A 19022-nucleotide genomic window follows, 5' to 3' on the forward strand; every position below is an offset into this window, starting at 1 on the left:
GTTGACAAAGTAAAAGTAAATGAACAAAATTTCTTTGAACTTGAGAAATATCGAGTCAAAAATGGCGTTTTTTCGTGTTTTGCACTGGAAATGCTCTATAAATCTATTTTAGATTTCGATGTATGATATTCTTGTTAATAAAAATTTCAGTAGCAGAGGAGTTCTACAAGTTTCCGAAATCTTAGGGAAGCTCAACAGGAAAATTGAAATTTGTGGTTCGTGACGTCTGCAGTTGGCCAATTGAGCTGCCCTATCTAGTAGTGATGATTTATCGAGCAGAGAAGAGGAAGATGTTTGTATGAACGATGTCAGCCAGAAAACAATAGAAACAACATCGGCAACTTCAATACAAGTAAACAGCTTCAATGGAGACAATGGACTCAGCTATATTTACCAGAATACATTCATAAAGTTAACATTGATATTTTCAAGAAAAAGATCTTCAGCAACCTCGTGACACCAATAGATAAGAATAGAAGAAAAACCCTGTAGAAATCTTTGAAAGAATCCCAAGAGGAATCCCTAATGAAACCCCCCTGAAGAAATCCCGGGAAAATCTTTGAGAGTACATATTCTGGGAGAAATTCTTGAAAGAATCTCAGGAGAATTCCCTAAAAGATCCTGTAAATAATCGATTAAGGAATCTCAAAATGAATGAAAGAAGAAATCCCAGACGGAATCCTGGAAGAAACCCCGCGAGAATCGCTGAAGAACTCCTGGGCAAAAAACTTTGGAGGAATCCCGAAAGAAATCCCTGATAGAATCTCGGGATAAGTCCCTGAAAGAATCCCGGTAGGAATTCTAAAAGGAATCCCAAGAGAAATCTCTGAATTATTCCTGGGAGAAATCCTTAAAGAAATCTCAGATCGCTTAAGAAAGAAATGCCTGAAGGAATCCGTGAAAGAAACGCAAACTCAGGATTAATCGTTTAGAGAATCACGGAAAGATCTTAGAAGGCAACCTTGAAAGAATACGGGAAGGAATCTCAGAAGAAATTCCGAAAAAATATCTGAAACAATTCTGGAATATTTTTTGAAATATTCCCGGGAGGAATCTTTAATGAAAACTCAGAAGAAATTCTCAAGTAATGCCGGGAGAAATTGTTGAAATGATCCAAGGGAAAAGCCCTAAAGGATCCCCGGAAAAATCGATTAATTAATCTTAGGATGAATCAAGGGAGGAATACTGCACAGCTCAAATTTGTTACATCGAGTTCGCTGTTACAAAATGACCTTTCATCGCTTTCAACACAATTCTCCATCGGATTATAAAATTACAGGTTGGCTGCAGTATGGAGCTTGCTTACAACTTAGCGTGCATGAAATTCTTTTATGTAAAATCGAATGAAGTGAAATGAAAATTAAAAGGTTCTAATAATTACGTCAAGTGTAATTTTTAGAATGTCTCTCTGAGTGGTGCCATTTTCAGATGGAATTGCTAAAAGAATTCCGGGAGAAATCCATGAAGAAATTTTGGATGGAATTCCATAAGGAATCCCTGAATGAATCTCAGGATCAATCCTTGCAAGAATCCCAAAAAGAATCCATGAAGTAAACCTGGTAGAAACCATTGTAGCAATCTCAAGAGGAATCCCATTATAAATTCTGGAAGGAATCTCGAGAAAAAAAACCTCTTAAGAAAGGAATGCTTGAAGGAATAAAGACACGGACACCGTCTTCAGCTAGAAGCTGTACAGACTGAACGAAACTTAACACTAGACAACGGACACGACACATATTAAGAGCACCAGTGGATATGAGGAAGAAACATTTCTATGAAAAGTTTCATCACTCGGAGCGGCAATCGAACCCTCACTCCATGGCAAGGTACATTTATACGCTTGATGATGCTAGCCGCACAGCCACAAGGCTCCACAATCCATGAATTAGGATGAATCCGTGAAAGAATCCCGGATGGAATCTTGAGAGGAATCCCTAACGGAATCTCATGATTGATCGTTAAGAGAATCACGGGAGGAATCAATAAAGAATTCTGGGAAGGGACCCTAGAAGATAACCCCAAAGGAATCCGGGAAAGAATGCCGGAGAAATCTTGAAAATCCGGGATGAATCGCTAATGAAAGCCCAGGAGAAATCGCTGATGCATTCCGGGATGGAACTCCTTTAAACTCCCGAGTGAAATCCTTGAAATAATCCCAGGAGATTACTGAAGAGGAATACTTGGATAAATCCCATATGGAATCCTGGAAGGCATTCTACGAGGAATCGCTAAAGGAATTCCGGGAGAAAACTTTGGAGGATTTCCGGAACGTATCTCGAGATAAATCCTTAAATGAATAATTCAAGAATATTTTTATAAAGAAATTTCGGCACGAATCCCAAAAGGAATCGAAGAAAGTGTCCTTAATAAGTCTTCGAGAGAATCCCGAGCAGAATCCTTGATGAAAACCAAGGAATCTCGGGAGTATTGCGGAAGTAGAAATCCTTTAAATAATCTTCGTAAAAGACCCTAAAAAGGAGTTCCGGAAGAAACTTTTAAGGAATGCCATGATGAATCGAGTTTACCAGTTTTCCAGAAACTTGTTTTAAAAATTTCATTCGAAAATGGTTTCTGTAAAATTGACACACATTTTCCACCAGTATAACATTCAGAAGATGCCTTGATCCTTCCTCTAAATGCATCTGTTGGATTTCAAGATTGCCGTTTCAGAATGCTTTGTTGAACATTGTGGTTTTGATCCCTAGTATTTGAAAACAGTGTTAGCACTAAACTATGTGATACTCTGAGTAATATAAGTTTACACGCTACATTCGAATAGTGTATTTAAGTTCAAATATAATATAAATTTCAAATAAGTGTAGAATTTGCAAGTTAAAATACACAGAAATGAAAAAAAAAATTTCACTATGCTTGAATAAGATAAACAGATGAAAATCGTCACATTGATTTTATGATATAACAATACTTACAAGCTTTCGTTTTCTCGGCTTTTACGGCATGCAGATCAATAGCCAGAATCGTCGTCACCAGCACTAAAATGGTCCAACGTTGAACCACCAGAAGTGGGTTTGCCGTAGATCGCCAACGTTGTCGCCATCCGCCGCCACTGCCATCACCTGGCAGTGGTGGTGGCCTCCCTGGGCCACACGAAGTCGGTGCCATAGTTTAAGTCCTACAGCACCGCTCCACACTTGCACTTGTTGCACACACGCACACGCACTTAGTTAGAACACTTCAACGAGATTGGAATTTTTTCTCTCTGTACCGACACTTGTCAATGTAACTAAATTGGAGACCAGTTTTGGGTTGATCGTTGTAACACCAACAGCAATATCGATTTCACACGTCGATTGTATTGCGGACCAAAGTATTTTTTTCCCTATGCGATCTGCATCAAGCGCTCCTCTAATGCGTACAGCATCCCATTTCGATTACTTCCATTTATTCAGACGAAATTGGCGTTAAAAACGAAAAGTTTTTGTTTTATTGCTGTTTGCATCCGGTTTTGCCAGTCGATCGATAAGCGGGATGCAATATCTGCCAATTTCTGGAATCAACCATTTTGCCGGTTTTTCTTTTTTTCACTCACCAAAAACTGCTTCAACTGGCGGACCACGCTTTATTGCACAAATTTAAAATAAATTGCATGGAAAATTGATTTTTTTTTTCTCTTCTGTTTCGAGTAAACTTTTTCACACTGCCACTCTGACGCGCTTTTTTCCTGATCAGCGTCGTCGTCGTCGTCACATGCGCCGGTTAATGGCTCCGAGGCTGAATGCCTGTATGCTGCTGCTGCTTGATTCAATTAAATTCAAGTTAAAATTTCAAATTACTTTCCTTTCACGCCCGTTTATTCGAGTTTTTGACTGCATTATCGGTCGCACAGTGGTGGCGCGGAGTGTGGGAAATCGGTGATGGGAACATATGTGTTCGGCTGACATGTTGCCAAGCACAATTTCGTTTGGGATTATACGAGCATATTAGATGTACTTTAAACGCAAAACTGCTTTTGAGTTTTTAAAGAACAATGATGTTTCTTCCCTATCAACACTTGGGCCATCAGCTCAATCTAAGAATACGCATATGTTTACTTCTCCATTCTAGAGCAAAAACAACATACAAGGGTATCGCTCTCATCATTAAGACCAAGGAGTCCAAGTACTTGAAGGTCTTGAAGGCGATGAGGAGCGATGCTAAGCTCACAGCCAAAATACCGATGTAATGATCCATCTGCTCAGGACACTTAGCACAAGAGCCCCGCCTATAAACGTTTAGCAAATGGAGTCCTGCGCGAAGGAGTTGAGGTAGGTGAGAGCCTTCACTGCTGAAAAGACTCTCAGTGTGAAAACCTGGATAAGATGACTGATGCGAAGGAGCTCATCATGGCCATGCGGTAATAGTGCGAAATTCAGGAGGCCATCGTGACCGTCAGACTGCGAAAAGGTTCTGTTAGGGACCCCTTGATAGGGTGAATCTCAAGGTGTGCTGGTCGGTGTGCTCGTTGAGCATTTATCAGCCACTGGAAGTCTAAATCAGTTGTTTCAAATCGGGTATAAGTCTGGAGACTGCAAAGGTCTTGGAAGAATTAAGCTATGCAGGCGAAACCTGTCAAGTATTTGATCTGTTCTGGAAAAACCAAGAATAGTAAACATCCGAAGAGTGCCGGCCTTTAAAAGAGCCTTAGCTGATAATTTACAATGCAGCTTAACCTGAACGCAGCCAAACCAAAACCACTGTGGCGCAGGCTAGGAACTACTGGATCGAGCAGTCGCTGAGTGAACGAACATCGCTGAATATATACCGAGTACCCGCTGGTAATCGCAACTGAGTCGTGGATAGGTCCAACATAGCAGTGATATGGACTACGGGAAAATATCCAGTTAAAGTTCGTGTGTACATGCTACGAAGGCTTTATGGTCAAATAAATAAACGGGGTCTTCTTCTGTAGCTGTTAAGCGCCATCTCGAATCGGAGGGTAAATGATGCTTGCACTCGCAGCAACCAGGGCTCCGATCCTCCGTCAGAGTTTTATTCTTTTCCTCTTTGGGGATAGGAATAACTTACCCTTCTTTCCACTCATCAAGTATTGCTCCAGTTTGCCTAACCTGATTCATGGTATGAAGGAGGGCTAAGCCGAGCAGAAAATAATAGTAAGTGAATAACACATCAAGGTATTAATCTCTAAAATACTATCATACCTCTATATGCCCATCATAAGGTGGACATAAGAGGCAAAATAACTAAAACAAATTCCATAATTTCGTATGAATAACACCAAGAAAATAACAAGTAATGGTATTGCAATAATGAATGCATACCTAACATTTTAAGTGCTGTATTTGTTATCCAAAAGGTATTCAATAACAAAGTAATAACATTTCTTATTATTAGAATGTGCATTTGTTCGATAGCTCCATAATGTAATAGCAAAACATGTTCTTCGGTTATTTCTTAATCAACAATTACCACATCAATACCATACTTTGCTCAAATACTTACTTACTTCCAATTATTATTGTGACTGCTACCAGATAAGCTTCAGGGGAAATTAAGAGAAGTTTTAAAACGTTCCATAAACGTTTTAGGCGATTTTCGAACGAATTTGAGACCCAGACTGATTACGCTCGTAGATCCGATGAGCTATGCTTGGAGATTCTTAAGCAAACATTTAAGTTCGATTTGACAGCACATAGGTGCTTGAGGCAGTACAAACATGAAGTTCAGTCATGTAGATTCAATGACTTATGCTCAAGAAAGTTTTTAGGCAACCTTAAATAGTCCCAACCCTCCTCATCTCTCACTCCTGAACACCCCCTAAACTGCCCTTAACTGTACTTGCTATACTTATTTCCCGTGAACCAACCTCATTTTCCCATGTCTGCACGTCCTTCTGCGGTATAAGTAGATAGGGAAATGTCAAATTGCGGTACACGTCAAAGCCTAGGAGCGTTCAATTGCTGTTAAATGACACTGCAAATATTAAGGTTGTATTTAACTAACGTTAGGTTGAATTAAATTAAATGATTTTCAAATAGTTTCTATAATAGTTTCTATAATCAACTCAAATGGTTTATATAAACTAATATGTTTGTGTCAATACAATAATGTTATATAAAGATTGAAATCAAATTATGCAATCTTTACCATGTATGCGTGATAATGTTTGGTTATATCAAATTTTTTTTTTTTTTTTTATCTAGTTCGTTTATTTGGGGCTCAATCGCGTATAACGCTTTACGGAGCCGAGGATCTTTCTTTGTACTTAATAGTATACATTATACAGAGTAATAACTTTTTAATGATATCTGTTAGTAATGGGTGGAAGCCAGGGTACTCGTGGCAGCTCGAGGTTAGAAGGTCACATTTTGAGGGAAGGACAGGGTAAGGATTGGACCAAAGGTTTTACTGCTGCTCATCCGGGGGTGAATCGCATCTTGCTAGCGTATTCGGTGCCTTGTGGTGTTGGTACCAACTTGTTGTGGGACTTGGTCTTCCGGATGGCCAGGAGCAGCTTGGTAACACAAAGAGGACAAAACAGAGAGAAAAAAAACTGGAGAAGAAAACACAAGCAAATTAAACTTTTATACCAGCAGAGCGAAGAAAGTCGAAAATACATCCCATGTATGTGACATCGCGGGTCCCCAACACATCTCTCACAAGAACAAAGGGTTGTCTACCTCGGGCCTCAAGGGTATCCAATAGTAGCGCTCTGGAGGCGTCATTATCCGGGCATTGCCAAACTACGTGGTCGATGTCATCATAACCGGATCCGCACTTAGTACAAACATTGCTCAACGCGAGGTTAATCCTGTGTAAATGCGCGTCTAGCGAGTAATGGTTGGACATAAGTCTTGACATCACGCGAATGAAATTGCGACTTACATCCAGACCATACCACCACACTCGCAAAGAAACATTAGGAATAATGGAATGTAACCACCGTCCCAGCTGGCCATCTCGCCAATCATTTTGCCAACTTTGAAGAGAACTCTGGCGAACAAAATGGAAAAATTCATCATGTGAAATTCTTCTATCATAGATCTCACCTTCCTGTGCGCCCACCTTTGCGAGAGAGTCCGCCTTCTCATTGCCATAAATTGAGCAATGTGAGGGGACCCATACAAAGGTAATCTTGTATGATCTTTCGACCAGTGCACCCATCTGCTCCCTTATTTTTGTAAGAAAGTAAGATGAATGTTTTACAGGTTTCATCGACCGGAGTGCCTCAATCGAACTAAGGCTATCCGAGAAGATGAAGAAATGGTCTACGGGCATGTTGGAAATCATCCCCAAAGCGAAGTTGATTGCTGCCAGCTCAGCAACATAAACCGAACAAGGTTCCTGAAGTTTGCGGAAGGCGGTGAAATTTTCATTGAAAACACCGAAACCAGTGGATCCATTTATGCGAGACCCATCAGTGAAGAATCTCTTACAGGAATTGACATTTTGGTACTTTTCGTTAAAAATGCGAGGAATAGCTATACATCGAAGTTGATCTGGTATTCCATGAATAGCTTGTTTCATGGACAGATCGTATTTAACAGAGGAACTGTCATTAGTGAAGTGTACACGGGGAGGATTATAACTTGGTAGGCTTATATCAGATGACATGTAGAACAGATAGATTCTCATGAATTTTGATTGAGTGTTCAGACTGAGCATTTCTTCGAAATTTTCAATGACAAGTGTGTTGCTCACTCCACACTTGATAAGTAACCTTAGCGAGAGCTCCCAGAATCGGTTCTGAAGAGGTTTCACCCCTGCCAGGACCTCAAGGCTCGCATTATGCGTTGAGTGCATACAGCCGAGAGCAATACGTAAACAACGGTATTGAATTCGTTCCAACTTTATTAGGTGGCAGTTTGCTGCTGAGTGGAAGCAGAAAGAGCCATACTCAATAACAGAGAGAATAGTCGTTTTGTAAAGTTTTATGAGGTCTTCCGGGTGAGCACCCCACCATGTTCCGGTAATTGTGCGTAGAAAATTGATCCTTTGTTGACATTTTTGCACCAAATACTTGATTTGGGTACCCCAAGTGCCTTTTGAATCAAACCAGACCCCAAGGTATTTCGAAGTCAAAGACTGGCCGATTTCTATTCCCAAAAGATTGAGTTTCAGTTGGGCTGGGTTCCGCTTTCTAGAAAACACAACCAATTGAGTTTTTTGCGGAGCAAACTCGATCCCTAAATCTCTTGCCCAGATTGACAGATTATTTAGAGAATTTTGCAATGGTCTTTGCAACATTTCTGCATGTGGGCCTTTTAGAGAAACCACAGCATCATCTGCAAGTTGTCTTAGCGTGCATTGTCCTTCCAAGCAACTATCAATGTCTTTCACGTAAAAATTATAAAGCAAGGGACTTAAACATGAGCCTTGGGGTAGGCCCATGTAACTTATTCTGGAAGTTGTCAGTTGTCCGAGATTGAAACTCATATGTTTTTCTGACAACAAATTATACAAGAAATTATTTAAAATTCCTGGAAGTCCACTATTGTGCAGTTTTTCTGACAATATTCCTATGGAAACTGAATCAAAGGCGCCCTTAATATCCAAGAAAACTGAAGCCAGTTGCTCCTTTTCCGCAAAGGCCAGTTGAATATCTGTTGAAAGCAACGCTAGACAATCGTTTGTTCCTTTGCCCTTGCGAAACCCGAACTGTGTATTTGAAAGCAAGTTATTCGATTCGACCCAATGATCGAGTCGTGATAGGATCATTTTTTCCAACAATTTCCTTAAACATGATAACATAGCAATTGGGCGGTATGAATTATGATCAGACGCTGGTTTACCAGGCTTTTGAATAGCTATTACTTTGACCTGTCTCCATTCTGGCGGAACAATGTTGTTCTCCATGAATGAGTTGAACAGGTCTAGTAATCGTCTTTTCGCGATATCTGGGAGATTCTTAAGAAGATTGAACTTGATCATATCGCGTCCCGGAGCGGAATTGTTTGATGAAAGAAGAGCCATAGAAAGTTCCAGCATAGTGAAGGGTCTGTCCAGAGAACCGTCTCTTGGGGATGTTTCCCAAGAAATCGGTTGTGCTGGGACTGAGTCTGGGCAGACCTTTTTCGCGAAGCTGAATATCCAACGGTTGGAGTATTCGTCACTCTCATTAGAAGAAGAGCGGTTTCGCATGTTGCGAGCCACTCTCCAAAGCGTTGTCATTGAAGTTTCTCTTGAGAGACCCTCAATGAAGTGTCGCCAATAACTACGCTTCTTCGCTTTCAGCAGGTTTCTCAGCTGTCTTTCGAGCTTTGCGTACTCTTGATAAAGATCTGTGGTACCGTGCCTACGAAAAGTTTTGAAAGCATCAGATTTTTTAAGATACAACTGGGTGCAATCATCATCCCAGCCTAGTGTGGCTGGTCTTCTTTTGAAGGTTGCACTTGGAACACGTCGTTTTTGTGATTCTAATGCACTCTTATATATCAGTTCAGACAGGAATCGATACTCATCCAAAGGTGGGAGGGGATTGAATGATTCGATGCCAAAAGATACCGCTTCTGCATACTTTTGCCAATCGATATTCCTTGTGAGGTCAAAAGGAACCTGAATTGGATGGTCTGACCTTTCACTATTATGCTTTATGGTGGTAATAATGGGTAAGTGATCACTACCATGAGGATCCTCGATTACCTTCCACAAGCAATCGAATGATAGTGAACTTGACCCCAGTGATAAGTCGAGACGACTTTCTTTGCCGTCAGATGCAATACGTGTCACTTCACCTGTATTTAAAATGTTCAAATTGAAATCGTCGCACAAATCATAGAAAACGGCCGCTCTATTATCGTCATATGGTTCGCCCCACCCTGTACCATGCGCGTTCATATCACCCAGAATTAAAACTGGATGTGATAGTGCAGAAACCGCATTCCAAAGATGACGGCGGTTAATTGAAATTCTTGGAGGAATGTAAACGGAAGCTACGCAAAGTTCTTTACCCTTTACGTTTATTTGGCAAGCGACGATTTCTACGCCAGGATGAGTCACGATTGGAATTCTATAAAATGAGTAAGTCTTTTTGATCCCCAAAAGAACTCCCCCATAATGGTCATCTCTATCCTGGCGTATAATGTTAAAATCGTGGAAGTTGAGTTCATCTTCAGAAGAAAGCCATGTTTCACAAAGGGCAAATATATCACAATCAGAGTTGTGAATCAAAAACTTAAACAGGTCTAATTTAGGTTTTAGACTATGACAGTTCCACTGTAGCACAGTGATCATATCTTGTACCTCACTTGATGAATTATCCATCGAAAGATATGATCGCAGCAAGGAGGGGCCATGATTGTGTCAGATTCCGAAGATATTCTTCTACTGTAGGTATAAACATATCAATAATGCCTCTTAATGTTTCTGGAAGGCTGAGGGCATTATATAAGCGATCCACGAGAACCCTAAAAGTAAACAGTCCTCGCTTGGGTCTAGGAGGCTTGTTTGAACTGCGAGGAACTTTGGTAGCTTTTTTCTTGCTACCTTGTCGATTATTTCTCTTTGAAGTGTATTTAACAGGCGGAGACGGGGGTGACAGGTTCTTGCTACAACATGGATCTGAAGCTGAAGGAACCTGATTCTTCGGAGTTTTTAAGTTTACCCCGTCTCCTTTAACATTAGGCAAACTTTTGAGGGAAGACTTTAAAAAGACCTTTCGGCGCAATCCCGGGGAAGATGATGACTTCCTTTTTCCAGGTGCGTGTACCTCCGAAAGAGATCCACCCTCATCAGTTTCGCCATCGTCCTGATCATCGGAAGACAACTCCTGATAGGGATTTTCAACTGGGACAGCTGATTCAGACACGGAATCTGGTGTTTTAAAAGATTTAACCATCTCCGCATATGTCTGTTTGGAGCGCTTTATGATATAGCGACTCTCATTTCGAATGCGTCTTTTGTAAGCCGGGCAAACTTGCAAGTCGTGTGGATCTCCGCCACAGTAGCTACATTTTTCCGCTTCCTGTGTGCAAGAGTCCTCCAAATGAGCTTGGTTGCATTTGCCACAACGGGGCTTGTTGTCGCAAAAGCTATCACTGTGACCAAACTGCTTGCATTTGGTACAATTAAAAACCTTCGGCCTAAAAAGATGCACTGGGTAAAAACCACCATCAATTACAACAAATTCCGGGAGGACGGAACCTGGAAAAGTCACTCGAAAAAACGCTGAAGGCGAGTACACCTTTTTATTTCCTTCCATGGAAACCTTAGATAAGCGTTTACAGTCTAGGATAGCCACATCAGGAATTGACCTATTTTTGAATCGACCAAAGCCGGTCTTGATGTCCTCACATGTCAGCATTTCGTCGAGGATCTTCCCCTCCACCTCCACTTCTCGTGCTGGCACATAGACCGCGTATTCAACATTAAACGCTTCGTGTTGAGCAATTTCATTTGCTGCTTTGTAGCTAGGTGCGGTAACACGCAGCTTGGATGCTTTCACTTGGTGAATAACGGTCCCAGGATACTTACGCGTCAGCTCTCGAGAAATCGAGAGCATATTCAATGGTTTGCATTTGCGCCGGAAATAGACAACCCAAGGCCCAGGCGAAGACGGCTGATAAAACCGCGTTCGAGCAATGATATCTTTCGGAGGCGTTTCGCCTCCATTTGAACCGTCCATGCGGGAAAAACTCAACCGCGGAAGAATGAAACGTCAATGTATCAGTCGAAAATCTTTGTAATTTTATTCGAAAATGGTTGTTGTTCTGACGCACACTGTCGCCGAATAAACAAGCAAAGAACAAAAAAAAAAACAAGTGGAAATAAAAGAGAGAAAAAAAACCAAGTGGAAAAAGCGAAAATATTTTTATCCGATTACAATACTAATTCTGATGTGCCCTATGAGTCAAAAAAAAAAACGCACATCGGGAGAGAGACAGAAATTATGCCTAAACAACCTTGAACCGACTTTGGTTCGGAGAAGCAAAACAAATTCAACACAATTGTGGGGATGAATAGGTAATAAAAAGTGCTACTTAGCCGTTCAATACACGTTGAAGCTACCGCAGCAAGCCGTCCACACCGTAGGTAGCAAACAAGCTGAGCTGTCTGCTACCGTTTTGCTGCTGTTGATGCGGGAATGGTTCGATCACCGTTGACTTGTTTTGGTGTCGAATTAAATAGAGTCTGTGGCACGATACTAATTGACTTAGTCAATCTAGTTCGCTTCCTTCACTAAGCGCGCACACCTATGGCACTTCTTTGCACTATTAATTGGACTTAATTAATACCGAAACCGACCAAAAACCCACGCGTGCGGTGGGGGAAAAGATCACTAAATTATTAACAACTGCAAACGAATGCCGCGTGTGGAGACCGGGAACTTGTCGACCGACTCGTTCAAGCGCTCGGTAAGGAATGGATATCAAATTTTGTTTGTGTGCTAATTTCTACACCATTAAACAATATCAAAATCAAAAATATCTTAAATTTTTTTATGTTTGACTGTGACACTCCCACGGTGACTAAAACCCCAGTTTTCGATATTTGCGCGTGGACAAATCACGAGTAGGTTGCCAGTTAGTCATTGTGCAAGTGTCAGCAGGCTGCCAAGATCGAGTGAACTGATTCTCACCGGTGTTCCATTCTACAAAACGGAGAATACCAGTGCTCTACTACGAAAAGTGTCTTCTGTTCTTGAGTATCACGATGCGGATGGTCCGTTAGTATACACGAAGCGATTGACTCGTTTTCCTATAGTTGAAGGCGCAACTCCACCAATTCTGTTGCAATTTGCGTTCAAGGCGGCCAGAGACGACTTCTTCCATCGTTATTTCTTGAAGAAGGGCTTGAATCTGAACCAACTGGGTTTCGATGTTGACAGACGCGTCTACTTGAACGAGAACCTAACCGATTCGGCTCGGAACATCAAGGGTGTTGCTCTGAAGCTCAAAAGAACCGGTAAAATAAGGAACGTTTTCTCCAAGGACGGTACCATTTTCGTGAAGCTAAATGACGGAAACGCTCCAGCTCAACCGATATTTCACGTAGATCAACTGAATGACGTGGAGTTCAACACTTAAAAACCTTTCCTCTAAGATTTATCGATTTCCTTCCAAACTTTTCCATGCTTCCTTCCTTAGTTTCCTTCGAATATTCCCCTCCTAGAAGTTTTTCACTGTTATAAAACCCTTCCTATACATATTCATTTTATCCTACCAAACATTTTCCATGATTCCGTTCCAACAGTTTTCCATGTCTCCATCCTTCTTAAAAGTCAAAACCGATGGATTGAAGACCCGACGGTGCGCCCCACTTCTACGCTGCTGTTGTTGTTGTTGCTGCTCTTGACGGATCCTATGTTGCTGCTGTTGTTGCTGTGTTGAGTTAGTGTTAGTTAAATATTTGTTTAGTTATATTGATATGTATGTTCCTCAATTTATTATCTGTTTGCTGTATCCATTCACCATCTTTCAGCCATGCCAGTTTAAGTTGTTTTGCCTGACGATCGCGTACGATAATGACGTCGGTTGATCAAGGAGCTAATATTGCACGATCAAGAAGAAGCTTTGCCGATATACCCCGAGCAGTTATGAATGTTGCTCTTCGTAATGACTGCATTAACTTGTGTCACATGAATGCCCAAAGTTTGTGTGCTCGTCAATCAACTAAATTCGATCAGTTCAAAACTTGTTTTACGAAAAGTAAATTAGATTTGATTTGTGTCACGGAAACATGGTTACATGATGGAATTCTTGATGGCATAATAACAGTGGATGGATATAAAATGGTTCGAAATGATCGCAAGTATAGTCGAGGAGGAGGCATCTGCATCTATTATAGGACTGATCTTGATTGTAAAATAATTGAAGCTTCCGAATTATCTGGACAGTATGGACAGAATTGTACCGAATTTGTGTTTGCTGAGGTTCGCGTTAACAGTCAAAAATTCCTACTTGGTGTGATCTATTGTCCCCCGAGTATTGATTGCTCAGATGTATTGAAGCAGAAATTGTCTGAATTATCATTAAACTATTCTAATTTAGTTGTTATAGGTGACTTCAACACAGATATGAAAATGTCTTGTAGCAGGACCAATCGGCTTTGCGATGTTCTGAACAGGTTTGATCTTCTATGCGTTAATAATGAATCGACACACTTCTTCCCGAGTGGAAGTTCCTTGATTGACCTGCTGGTGACCAATGATTCGAATTTCATACTTAATTTTAATCAAGTATCTGCCCCTGGGTTTTCACAACATGGTATCATATTCTCATCTCTTAACATTTTGCGCACAACAGAAAATATCGAAAAGCCCTTCAGAGACTACAACGAATCAATACCCAACTGCTGCAAAACGCCTTGAATGATTTGGACTGGACTTCGCTATACAGCATAACGGATTCTGATCTTGCGCTTGATTATTTTAATCAGCACATAATTGAATTATTCGAAAATTTCGTTCCACTGTGTTTTCCTCGGGCAAAGAAAAATGCCCCATGGTTCAATGACAGTATTTTCAACAGCATGGTTATCAGAGATATCGCATATAGACAATGGATAGCTACTAGAAATGATTCTGATCATGCCCAGTTCCGACGGCTTCGGAATAAAGTAACTGACATGATAAATAAGGCCAAATCTGATTATTTGTCAACAAGTATTGGTACAACGAATTCAAGCAAAGATTTGTGGAAGAAGCTTAAACATCTGAACGTCAAATCTAGTTCAAATAACAACTCTACGTTTACACACACCTGTGATGAAATCAATGCTCACTTCGCTAAAAGTTTCACTAGAGACGCTTTTTATCCCACAATTCCGCCAGTAAATCCAGAAGGTTTTTCCTTTGAGCCTTGTGATGAACTAGAAGTTGCATCAGCCATATTTTCTATCTCTTCAAATGCTGTTGGATTGGATGGTATACCCATGAAATTTATTAAACTGATTCTACCATATGTAATCACTCCTATAACGTATTTGTTCAACTTATTCACATCCACCTCAAAATATCCACAAACATGGAAAGCTGCAAGAATAATTCCAATACCAAAAAAGTCTTCGCGAGTTGCTTTGGATAACCTCCGGCCAATAAGTATTCTCTGCGCGCTCTCAAAAGCGTTTGAGAGGATTTTGAAAAATCAAATTCAAAAGTTTGTTCAACGATTCAGACTTCTTAGCCCACAGCAATCTGGATTCAGATCTGGACACAGTACTACCACAGCCTTGCTAAAAGTACATGATGATATAAGTCAGATTGTAGATAAGAAGGGCGTGGCCTTCTTGCTTCTTATTGATTTTTCGAAAGCTTTCGACAGGGTGTCCCATGTCAAGTTGCTTTATAAACTTACGCACCAGTTCAATTTCAGTCGCAATGCCGTTTATTTAGTCAAATCTAATACGATTCTACGGTTCTCGCTCTCAAGTCGTTGAAATTGACGGTAATCATTCAACACCAATTAATATCTTATCGGGGGTACCGCGGGGGTCAGTTCTTGGGCCTCTACTATTCTCGCTCTTTATAAACGATCTGCCCTCTGTTTTAAAAATGTGTATGATCCACATGTTTGCCGATGATGTACAGCTGTATTTTTGTTCAACTGACATTGGTGTCAATGAGATGGCCAGACTAATAAATGCTGACCTAAGAAATGTGGCGCGGTGGTCTCTGACAAATCTACTGCCAATCAATCCCTCAAAAACAAAAGCAATTTTCTTTTCGAGGCGTCAGACGAGTCCAGTTTTACCCGAACTAATGATTGATAATGAACGAATTGAATACGTCGATAAAGCCAGTAACTTAGAAGTTACATTCCAGAATAACCTAGAGTGGGATTACCAACTCAATTCAAAATGCGGTAAGATCTATGCAGCACTGCGTCATCTTAAAATCACAGCTGGAGCACTGCCAGTAGTGACGAAAATAAACCTATTTAAATCTTTATTGTTGCCTCATTTATCTTATGGCTTGGAAGTAACCTTAAATGCTTCTGCAGCATCATGTTAGCGATTACGTGTTGCTCTTAATAGTTGTATACGATGGATATTCAGTTTGCAAAGATATTCTCATGTAACACATCTACAACGACGACTTTTAGGGTGCTCTTATCAAAAATTACTTTAAATTGCGATGTTGTTTTCTTCTATTCAAAATTGTTCACCATGGACCTCGATACTTGGCTGACAAGATACAACCTTTCAGGAGCAATCGTGTACGACACTTTGAAATTCCTCAGCATTTTTCTTCACACTACGGTGATTCTTTTTTTTTTGTTCGTGCAATAAATATATGGAATCAGCTTCCAACAGACATCCAATCTATTGATTCATACTCAAGATTCCATCGTCAATGCTTGAACTGGTTTAATGGAGAAAGATAAGTGAATGGAATGAGCAAACCACTGGCGTAGCCACGGGGGGGGGTTTTAGGGTTAAAACCCCCCCCAGAGCCAAAAATTTTGGAACAAATTTTCGGTATAAAGTGCTTTGCGACGAAAAAATTTTTCGGCTGCGCCGCTATTTTTACACTGCGAATACAATTGCTCATTACTGTTTACAAAATGTAAGGCAAATCAAAAAAGATATCATTGACCGTTGAAAACCTCTCCCAGAGTCAATTTCTGGCTACGCCACTGGAGCAAACATATATTTTTTTTCCTTTTGTTTTGATAGAGTTATAATGATATTTTTTTTTTGTGGAAGTGGTCCGAACAATGAAAAACCGATTGTAGAATTTAATAAGGATTGAGCCTTACTCTACAAGTATAGAAATGAAATAAATGAAAAATTAAATGAAAATGAAACTAAGAAAATCAACATTTGTTTATTCGCAGTCTACTATGACATGAGTTATAGCTTAAATGCCAGCAAAGAAAACCAATATATTGTATATATATATGTATATAAGGGTCGTGAGTTCAAATCTCACCTGAGCTGTGGATTTTTTCCCAATTTAACCAATAATTTACCCATCTGTACATATGTACGTTGAGTTATTTGAAATTCACAATATATTGTATTGACAAGTAAAACTGGAACGTTATTTAACGATGGTGCAAAAATTATCACGCATACGGTAGGGTTTTGTACCATTTGGGCAGGTGTACCTATTTTGGACACTTGCCGCTAACTAAGTCAATATTAAACCGATTGATTTGAATTTTTGTTTAGGGTTAGATACTGTTCGTGCCTAACTCTAAACAAAATTTCAAAACAATCAGTTTGAAATTGACTTAGTTATAGCGGCAAGTGCCCAAAATAGGTATACCTGCCCAAATGGTACAAGACCCTATATGAATTTGAAATTGTTTCTGTTTTATTCGGGAAATCGCCGATTAAATTTGTTGTTCTATCACTTGGCCACATTTCCCCACACTCTACCCCACTGTGCGACAAAACAATGGCATCTCTTTCTTTACGAGCTGTTAGTTTCGTATGCATCCAATCTCCACCGGGTACCAGTTCTATAGAGACTAAATGCATACATGTAGATACATACACTTCGGCTGGCGCGTATTCGAATAATACGCCGCTCACACCATCCAACTAACGGGCATCGTACTATTCTACTCCGTTTTCACGAACAATTTGATATGTTTTCATTCACTACTAACTGGCAGTTGCTTGTCTGCCCCGCACTGCCTCCCTCCACCAGCGGCGTGGTAGGTTGAATTCAAACACTGCTGGATGCTCCTCTCGTTACTACGCGAATGTTTATTATTTGCCCAACACTCCATTTGTAAACTGGACCGCCGTGCGCTTGATCCTTGTTTCGCGATTCATCCTCTATGTTCCCGGTCGGTCACTACGCTGCGCTCTGGTGCGGTGGTCCGTGGAATCGATTCCTAGCTTTTTTTTGCGCACAACACACATACACACCGGTCATATATTAAACCGCACCGGATGTGGTGTTCTTTTCCCGGTGAAACACTGTATTTTTTCCAGAACCAAATCCACGCGGTGGAATGTTCCGATATGGGAAATGCGGGAAGAGTTAAATCATTGTTTTCCAAACTACGCTGCCATCGGGGTCCTCCTGGGCGATTCGGTATCGTATCTCTTCGATCAATTGCTATAATTTATTACGACGGCATGATAATTCTTCCGAGTGGCCCCTCTCCACGTTTTACAACTGAACTGACGCGTTCTGGTGGTGCTTTAGCGCCCGCTCTCTGACAAAGAATTGAATTACGTTCATTAATTTTCACTCATAGGTACACACTTCTGTGAAGGGAAAACCGGAGCGAAATCCTTTGTGGTTGAGTTTTCCACGCCCGTTCAGGAGTCCGGAGAATCTACCGCAGTCGATCGTCATCCGATTGGAAGCCGGTGCGCGGTTGGCAGTTGCCTGTGTGTGGACACGTTGCGACACTTGAGCTTCCCAATTATGTGTATCTCCAGCAGCCGGTCGGGCGGCGTGGTCCTTGAACGAAGGAGAGCAAATGAACGCGCAGGGCTGAAAAAAGGAAACAGTAAAAAAATGCGAAATTAATTACGAGCTCGGTTTTATGGGTTCGCTGGGATAATTTATAAGTAGTATTGATTAATCTCCGCGTGTGTGAAGTGAGCGCATATGTGTTTTATCAGGGAAAGCAGGGAAAAAACTTTTATTCTGCTTGTATTCATTACTTCGGGGTCAAAACGCTATACCGATAATAAACCACGTGAACAGCCATTTCTTTGATTTTTTTCGCAATTCCTTTGCAATTTGCTAAGCAATTTTTTTTGGAAAAACCTTTTGTCATGTCTTTGGAAATGTATTTAGCAATGATTTTGGAATTTTCTTCAGAATTTCTCTAGCATGTTTTGTGGTATTTCTTCGGTAATTGTTTAAATTGTAAACATGGAATATAGAATTATGGATAAATATGGATTTCCTACGGCAATTTCTTTTAGAAATCTTCGGGCAATTTCATTTGAAAAGCCCTTCAACAATGCTTTTGCAAATTCCTTCAAAATTTCCAATGAGAATTCATAAGACAATTTCTCCGTAAATTCTTCAGTATTGCTTTTGCTGCAGTTTCTTTGGAACTTGGTAATCACCAAGGAAATCCCTCACATTTCAACATTTCCAAAACATCTCATGAATTGTCGGTTTAGAATGCATACCGCAGTTTTTTTTG

At 40.5% G+C, this 19022-nt stretch overlaps 1 protein-coding gene across 3 annotated transcripts in view; it reads right to left on the minus strand.

Annotated features, from left to right (window-relative positions):
* Positions 1-18379, minus strand: part of LOC109621471 (uncharacterized) — a 337341-nt gene extending 318962 nt beyond the window's left edge. Inside the window, exons 1-2 of one of the 3 annotated variants that reach the window (XM_062856491.1) lie at positions 17399-18379; positions 2931-3750 (exon numbers count right to left, since the gene is read on the minus strand). In XM_062856491.1, coding sequence (XP_062712475.1) covers positions 2931-3123 — 193 coding nt within the window. In that variant the 5' untranslated portion in view covers positions 3124-3750; positions 17399-18379. Of the gene's footprint in view, positions 1-2930; positions 3754-17384 lie in introns of all 3 variants that reach the window. The other 2 variants (XM_062856490.1, XM_062856492.1) reach the window with 2 other exon arrangements.
* Between the last annotated feature and the right edge of the window lie 643 nt (positions 18380-19022).

The sequence above is a fragment of the Aedes albopictus genome, chromosome 3, assembly GCF_035046485.1.
Source record: "Aedes albopictus strain Foshan chromosome 3, AalbF5, whole genome shotgun sequence".
NCBI lineage: Eukaryota > Metazoa > Arthropoda > Insecta > Diptera > Culicidae > Aedes > Aedes albopictus.